Source organism: Passer montanus, unplaced genomic scaffold (genome assembly GCF_014805655.1).
Source record: "Passer montanus isolate IOZ18808 unplaced genomic scaffold, ASM1480565v1 scaffold41, whole genome shotgun sequence".
In the NCBI taxonomy this organism is placed as follows: domain Eukaryota; kingdom Metazoa; phylum Chordata; class Aves; order Passeriformes; family Passeridae; genus Passer; species Passer montanus.
Genome location: NW_024368930.1, coordinates 397,409 through 405,666, shown reverse-complemented (window position 1 = coordinate 405,666; position 8,258 = coordinate 397,409). Strand labels below are relative to the sequence as shown.

At 49.6% G+C, this 8,258-nt stretch overlaps 1 protein-coding gene across 1 annotated transcript; it reads right to left on the bottom strand.

Moving 5' to 3' along the window:
- Positions 1 to 2,416: 2,416 nt before the first annotated feature.
- On the bottom strand, positions 2,417 to 6,378 carry LOC120506974 (somatomedin-B and thrombospondin type-1 domain-containing protein-like). The gene is made up of 6 exons (XM_039719112.1): positions 6,338 to 6,378; positions 5,602 to 5,819; positions 5,202 to 5,396; positions 4,005 to 4,083; positions 3,177 to 3,458; positions 2,417 to 2,675 (listed from the first exon to the last, which is right to left on the bottom strand). The coding sequence occupies exons 1-6, from the start codon at positions 6,376 to 6,378 to the stop codon at positions 2,558 to 2,560; spliced, it is 933 nt and encodes a 310-aa protein (XP_039575046.1). The 3' UTR covers positions 2,417 to 2,557.
- Positions 6,379 to 8,258: the final 1,880 nt, after the last annotated feature.

The window sequence follows — 8,258 nt, the reverse complement described above, 5'->3', positions numbered from 1 at the left end:
TTTAAAATAAATGGGGGGGGGAAAAAGAGGGAAAAAAAAAGAGAAAGTCAGTGATCTTATTATTTAAAGACTCAAAATACTCAAAATTAAGAATAAAGAACAAAAAATGTTTTGAAAGCTAGAGATAATAGAATAGTCTCAGTTATGGAGAAGTATTGCTAACTCCTACCATTCCAGCAGAATATGCTCAACTCGTAAAAGGAACAGTTTGTCATTAGAACAACACAGCTATATAAGAAAATTAAATTTTTGTTGTTCTTTTTCTTTACCTTTGGCTCTATTTCTGGGCATATTTTATGTCTTGTTTCTAAATGTGCAAGGGCTCTTTCCTTATGGAAGGAAGCAGATCCTCCTTCAGATGAAAGCAATCCCACGTACCAGGACACTCAGGGAGCTGATGGACCTATGAAGATACCATGTAAAAATGGTCTTTAAACACCTTCTGTTTCAAATGCAGAAGAAAACAGTTTAATCCCAGGCTGGAAATTACAGGATTAGGGTGAGGAAAAGCACAATTCCCCCATGGCCTCTCTCTTTCCCCATCATGTCAATGAAAGATTTCTCTACAAAAGAAAATCACATGGGTTCTTCAGCAGGTTGTAAAAGGATCTGGATTTTTTTTTTCCTTGACTTTCCATCATTAAAAATTGAGATCCTTGGCTGGAGAGCAGGAGGAAGTGTAGCAACATCAGCTGAGTTTAATTTTGCTTTTGCATAAATCCGACCCGAGGCGCTCTGCACTATTTGCTGGTTTTGTGTGGAGCTGGCAGGTGCAGGTGGGGCAGCTCTGGGAGCCCAGCAGGAGCCCCGTGCAGGACAGACCCAGCTCCTGTGGGAGCACAGGAATCCTATGCAGGACAGACCCAGCTGCTGTGGGAGCACAGAGCCAGCTGCTGTGGGAGCACAGAGCCAGCTCCTGTGGGAGCCCAGAGCCCCGTGCAGGACAGACCCAGCTCCTGTGGGAGCACAGAGCCCCGTGCAGGACAGACCCAGCTCCTGTGGGAGCACAGACCCAGCTCCTGTGGGAGCACAGGAATCCCGTGCAGGACAGACCCAGCTCCTGGCTGTGCTGGGGATTCCTCTGCTGCTGGTACCAGGGTGGAAGGTTCTGGCGTTGTCATGGGAACAGCTGGCATCCTCGGGAACAGCCTCTCCTCCAGCCCAGCTCCTCACACTACAAAGCCATTCCCCAGCAGTATTGTGCTTTGGATTTCCCAAGTTTCATTTTGTCCAAAACCCAGGTAGTAGAAATTACTATAATGATGAGTGGTAATAAAACTCCTAAAGGGAAAGGCAGGACGCAGTATGTGTCAACACCGTGAGCTGATTTTCATTTGAAGGGAAAGGGATCTGACAACTTCATCTCCTTCTTCTACTCAAAAGGCTCACTCGTGCTCTCTGTCACACACTTCCCCCAGGAATTTACCAACAGGATCTGTTTGTACAGTCACACAAGGTGTGGAGGTGAAGCCAGCACACTGCACAGCCCTTTTTAGGATGTGCTGATGCAGAGACATTCGCAATGTCTTGTGTCATCCAGTCTGCGCAGAAACACAGCTGCTGTGAGGGTCCCTTGGGGGCTAAATCTTTCATACTCCTGCATCTCCAGGCCACAGGAACCAGCCAGCTGGCTCTGCTGCAGCCAGCCCCAGCCACTCACCTGGCTGTGACAAATGGGATGACCTCGACCTCACCCTGCAGTGAGCTCCTGTCTGAACTAGTTAGGTTAAGAAGCTAAAGAGATGGCACCACAGAGATTAATCAAACAGACAGACATTGGGAGAATATCTCCAGTCTCCATTATTTTCATTTATAGAAAAGTATGAATATTAGTAAGCAGAATATAAGGAAAATATTTCAAGTATTTCTCAGTCAAAAGCACATGGCTATAGTCAGCACTCCTGGCACAGCTGGGCTGAATTCCTATTCAGAGCCCCAGGACTGCATTGCATTTTGGGCCAACTCAGAGATGTTCCTTGAAACTCCAGTCCAAGGGCCAGTTTGTCCCTATTCTCACAGATTTGACAAGCACATTTCTAAGTTTTGTCATTACCTCAACAGCACAAGACCAACCTGCTGTAAGACTGAGGGCTAAATGTAATTATGAGACCAGGGAGGATGAAAATAGAGGGAACAGATACACAAGCACAAGCAGGAAGTATCCACAAAGTGCTGCTGCCACAAAAAGAAGGCACTTGGATTAATTTATTTTGCATTGTTGATTCTTCATTAAGATTTTTTTAAGAATAATTAAACCTGGCTTCTTATGGCCTTTTTTGTTTGATTTGTTATTTGGTAAATTATCGTTCCTTTCAAGAAATGAGGAATGGCAAGAGGTCATCAAGGTCAGACAAGATTCTCTCAGGATAAAAAGAGATCGTCACTTCCCAGCCTGATTTCCACTGACTTCCTTGGAAACACACAGAGAGGATTCCAGGTGCCCCAGCAACCTCGGGAAAGGCAGGGAAAGCAAAGCCTCTGCCACAGAGAAGTCATTGCCTTGGCTGGGGCTCCTGCTGCTGCCGCACACCGGGCTTGCTGGGACTGCCAGGAGAGGTCAGATGAACAGGAGGCTGTGAGCAGAAGGGCAGGAACAAGTGTCCAGCTGGCGAATTCTCCTCCAGGTTCCCTTGCACCGATGGTTCCCCACCGCCTGCCAGTGCAACAGCTGATTCCTGAAACACAGTCATTACAGGTGAGAGAAAACGAGCTGCACCCCCACTGCAGGGCAGCCACCACCAGGTACAATAGGGCTTAAACCACCCAGTAAATCCCATTTAGTCTGATAACACCCATTTTTACTCCATGGGCCCGATTCTGCCTCTCTACCACTGTAAAGCAGCAGCAGCAGCCACAGTGAGGCTGTGCTAATGTGGAGTAAAACCCAACAGTGACAGGAACAGACGTTTTTCTGTAGCACTGCGCCCCTTCCCAGATTTTATCATTCAGTGGCCTAGGGAAATTTCTCAATCAGTGTCTCCCAGCCCTGACCTCTGGAGAAGCACAGCTTCCACAGCTGGACCAACTCTTGCCCTGTGTAGAGAGCTGCCCACAGATGGCCCAAAGACCCCCCGTTTCCCCAGAGAGCCGCATGCAGTGCACTGTGACCCCGGAACAAGCGGCCCAAGGGAGAAGAACGACAAACTGAGCAGGCAAAGAGGAAGAAGAGCTCTCACCGGTGGCTGCCGGAGCCGTCGCCGCGGCAGTGCTGCCGCAGGGGGTGCAGGGCTGGCTGCTGGCACTCCACGCACACCGTGCGGCCCTCGCGGAGCTCGCGCGTCCAGCGGCTGTGCCAGGCCTGCCTGTGCCACGGCTGCCTGTGCCAGGCCTGCCTGTGCCGGGCCTGCCTGTGCCAGGCCTGCCTGTGCCAGGCCTGCCCGTGCCAGGCCTGCCCGTGCCAGGCCTGCCTGTGCCCGCAGCCCGGCGCCAGGGCCACCAGCTGGAACTCCACACAGTACCTGCAACCCAACAGCACGCTCAGCTCAAACACCAGGGCAGGCCTGCCCGGGGCTGCCAGGGCAGCACTCACCTGCAGGACCACAGACCACTGACTAGGAAAAACCAAACCAAACCAAACAATCCCCCCACCCAAGGTCATTAAGAGCAGAACATGTCATGTACCTGCATTTTGACAAGGTTAAATAGGGAATAAAACTACTCTGCTGAGTAGTTTTATTAAACTCTCTGCTGAGAGTCTTACTAAAGTAGTTAACTACTTTATTTTCAGCTAACATATAAAAAGTATCAGATATGACTGGCATCTGTTTTTACCAATAGGGACACAGACTGGTCAAGCATTTGACTAATCTAATTCCAAGTCTGGAATCCACCTGCCACATTTCCTCTGTGGTCTCCTCTCAGTTACTCAGAATGGATTTTGTAGAGCAGGTTGTGATGGGAGCTAAGATTTGGTCTGTAAAGGTTTTCCTCGTGATGCTCTCCCCTCTGCAACCAGACTCTGCAGGTGGAGTACAGCTGAGTCCCTGAGCTGAGCCTCAACTTACCCTGCCCTTTCACTGCCGTCAGCTGCAGCTCTTTTCTTCCTGGCTTTTCCAAACCCTCCTGCAGTTATTAATGCTGGGACTGTGGATACCAAAGAGAAAGGGTACAGAGCCTCAGTGGCAATGCTGCTCTAAGGCTCATTACGTCTGCAAACAGAAAAGATTGGCTTTTAATGTCATCAGGTTTTAGCTTTAGCACGAGACAAAAACAATTCTTTGTATTTTCTTGCTATCTGTCACTGACAACCATTCCACTGAGAAGAGAATCTGCACAGCTGCCAGATTTTTGGCTGAGCAGAGGAACACCCAAAGACAGAGGGGGAGGCAACATCTGCTTAATGCCAGCTCTCAACAGGTTTGAAGAGGTCACTTGCAGCTGACATCCAGACTGGGCAGATTTTGATCCTAAAACACCAACCAAAATTGCAAGCAATTCTTCTAAAAAATCAGTAAAGGCGTTCCATGAAAACCTGATTTGAACAAACTAAACCCAGACTTTTTCTCCAGAAATTACCTAGAGTTCTCCCTTGCCTGCACTCTGCTGCAGTGCAGAGAAGGTGTATCTCAGCATGGAGAGGTATCACTCCTTTGCAACTTTTTGCAGGTAAGTCATTAAATAAGTAAATAATTATAGATATAGTAATAAAGAAACATATAATAATAAATATATAGTATAATATATTATATAATATATAAAATATATTAATAGATCAATTATATATTTTGTATAATTATACATATTATATATAATTATATATAATTATATAATCTATTAAAATAATTAATTAGTAATAGTTAATATTATAAATATATTAATAAGTAAATTTATAATAAATATATATAATTTTTTTTTTCTGAAAGTGTGTAACAGCCACTTACAGAAGTCTAAACAGACACAAATCTGCCAATCTCACCAAAATTTCCAAAGATTTGCACTTGTATAAGTGAGAGCACAGCAGACCTGTAACATCTCACTTTTGAGACACAGTGGATCACAGCAAATGGTAGGCACCACTTCCACCAGTGCTGGGAAGGACGTGCCTAAGCTCCTCTGTGAAGAGCTCAGCTCTCAGTTAGCCCAGGCAGGCCCATGGCAAACATTCCAGTATCTAAAAACAATTCTTCAGAGGAAGAAACAGCTCTGGGGACCCAGAGCAGAGTCCCCCCCACGAGTATCCAGACACTTTCCAGGGCACTCACTGAGGGACTGCTGGCACTCTGCTCCCTGCCGAGTCCAGTACTCCACGCAGCCGGCCCTCTGCTCCAGAGCAGGACATGCTTCCCCGCCGTTGCTGGGCTCCTGGACGATGTGCCGCGTCCGGACACGATAGGTTGTCTTGCAAGGCTCTGCACAGCCGCTCCAGGCGCTCCACTGAGATACCACGCAGGGGATAACTGGAGCAACACAACAAACGGGGATGAGGAGTGCCATAGGAACGATGCCAGCGAAATGCCTGCCGCACAAATAACACTTTCTGACACAGCTCAGTACATCCGTCCTTATTTCAGAGCTGTCCGCAGCTGTCTCGGGCAGCTCTCAGCAGCTCTCCAGGCTCCCCCGCCTCCCCACAGGCGGTGCCCGCGGGCCGCAGCGGCTCACCTGGGCAGGCCCGGCCGTAGTCGTGGCAGCAGTCCAGGCTGCGGGCACACGCCTGGTCGCAGTAGCAGGGCCCGGCGGAGCCGTCGGGCCGCCGGCCGGAGCTCAGGCAGGCGCGGTCGCGGCCGGGGCAGCAGAGCCCGCGGGCGGCGCAGCCCGGGGCGGGGCGCGGTCCCGGCGGCGGGAGGTGCCGCTCGCTGTGCTCGCTCCGCTGCCCCTCTCTATGGAATCACCAAACCAAAACTCTTCAGCGCTGGCTGCTGGCGTTTGCCCACCAGATTATCGTCACATTATCATCAAAAGCAGATGATAGAGGAGACTAACTTTTTTTGCTGGATTTGACTCCAGCATACCTCAGGAGCCGTTAAAAATGGAAAGTACTTTGCTGCCAGTACAGCAGCTCCTAAGGACAATGATCTGGCTGGCTATGCTGCCTGTCTACAAAATTACCCTGAATTTTCTTCTTAATTCGAAATGCAAGAAACTTACAGAGATTACAGCCACTCCTGTGAATTATTTAGCTATTCAGTACAAAGCAAAGGGCTTTACTGTAACTTTTTAATCAAAAAGGCTTGCTCTAAAATATTGATCACAACAGATGTTATACCTTGCTGAACACTGAACTGGGATTTATAAAATCCACCCACTGACTTTTTTTTTTTTCAAGTGATTATGCTATTGTACTAAGACTGGGTATGGACAGTGTTCCCATTTCAGGGAAACTGCAGTCAGCACGTACAATTTTGGAGGCATGGGCACAGAGGAGACCTGGCACCGCATCAGGGTATAACATGGTAAAATGTTCAAAAGAGATAAGAAATAGAACGTTAGCTTCATTGTATGTCACTAGATGTCTGCAGCAAAGAACAGGCATCTCATTTTCTTGGCAGTGGTCAGATATTGTCAGCTTGGAAACTGCACGCGTGGCGAATCCTTCATTGAGCTAGAGGCATAAAGGCTGGGAGAGGGAACAGAAGAGCACTAGAAATCGGTAGCTGTGGGGTCTAGGAAGCAGCAATTTAACGATACCGTGTTAATTGCTGCCTCTGCCAATGAGTCACTTGCTGTGTGACCTCGGGTAAGTCATTTAAGCAGCGCAGGTCTCGGTCTGGGCAGGAAGGACACTCACAGGGAGATTGCATTGCGCGGCTGATTCGCTCACACGAGCCAGAGGCGGGCGCGGCTCTTGCGCAATTCCCGGCGGAGCAGGAACGAGCGCGGTCCCGGTCCGGCACTCGGCAGGAACGAGCGCGGTCCCGGTCCGGCACTCAGGCTGCCGTGCTCCAATCCCCTGCCTACAGCTGAGGTAGAGGAACACCTTCATGCTATTCGGAGATACACAGACTGAATGAAAATTAGCTTCAGAAAGCTATGGGTCCACATAAATACTGCAACTTTGACTGGCCCTGTGTTGTTAGGAAAATTGGATCTCGGTCCACGCAGTCAAAACATGCCTGGGTCTTTGGGAATACAAATGTTAAAACTCTCCCTGTGTATGAAAATTTCTATTAAAAGCAACATCAGACAGAGAAATAATCTGCGCTATTTTTCTCTCAAATGCTCATGGCACCGAGAAACAGATCTGTTTGAGAAAAGTAAACATTTGCTGAAGCATACCAGCCCAGCGAGTGACTGCAGGCTGCAGTTGAGAAAGTTGCACAGGTACCAGCAGCGAGGTGTGTTCCTGCGGAGCTGGGCCTGGCCGGGCAGGGCCCGGCGCGGCAGGAGCGCGGGCAGGGCAGGGCAGGAGCAGCTGCTGACCCCATCTCCCCCTTCAAACCATCCAGCAGACAAACCCGCGAGCTGACCAGGGCCAGCAGAAGTCCGGCTGCTTTGAATTCAGAGTTAAACCTCCTCATCCCCACCTCTTGCCAAAGCACTGCGGTGAGATTTTCTAACGGGGTTGTCTATGTCCCATTGCTGCTACAGCCCAAGCCGTGTCTGTACCGGCTCCCCATGCCCCAGAGCTTCTGTCACGGCCACTCTGGGGGCACCGCGGCAGACTGGGGGGCTCTGGGGGCACCGCGGCGGGTCCGGGGCTCCGGGTGCCCGCGGGCCGGGCCGGGCCGCCCTGAGGGGCAGTAGCGGCGGCACAGCGCCCCCTGCCGGCCGCGCACAGCGCCCCCTGCCGGCCGGGCACAGCGCCCCCTGCCGGCCGCAGGTCCGGCAGTGCCCAAACCCTGCCCCAAGTGCCCAAACCCCTGTCCCTCGTGCCCAAACCCCTTGGGGCTACCTAATTGGTAGGTAATTAGTAACCTACCAAGTTTTCAACTTTATCCTGATGCATATGTGCAATAGCAGCAAAGCTTGAAACCCGATCTGAGCAACTGTTCTTGCAGAGGCAATAAAACATGCCAAGAACATGTTTCAGCTGCATCTGTCTCTCCAGCTCCCACTGCACAAGCACTCTCTCCTCCCTACAGAATGTTTGCTGGTAGGTCTGTTCATTACATTAATGGAAGTAATTGTATTAGCAGAGTTCTGGTCCCTCACCAGTAAGCAGTTTTAGGAGATCAGGCTGCTTAGATTAATTGAATAAGAAAAATCTCTACTCAATTTAATTGAAGACTGCTTTGAATGTTGAATAGTAGCTGATTTTCCATCATTGCTGTTTCCTACCAAGCATATGTGCCAAAAGCCACCATCAGCTCAGACACCTC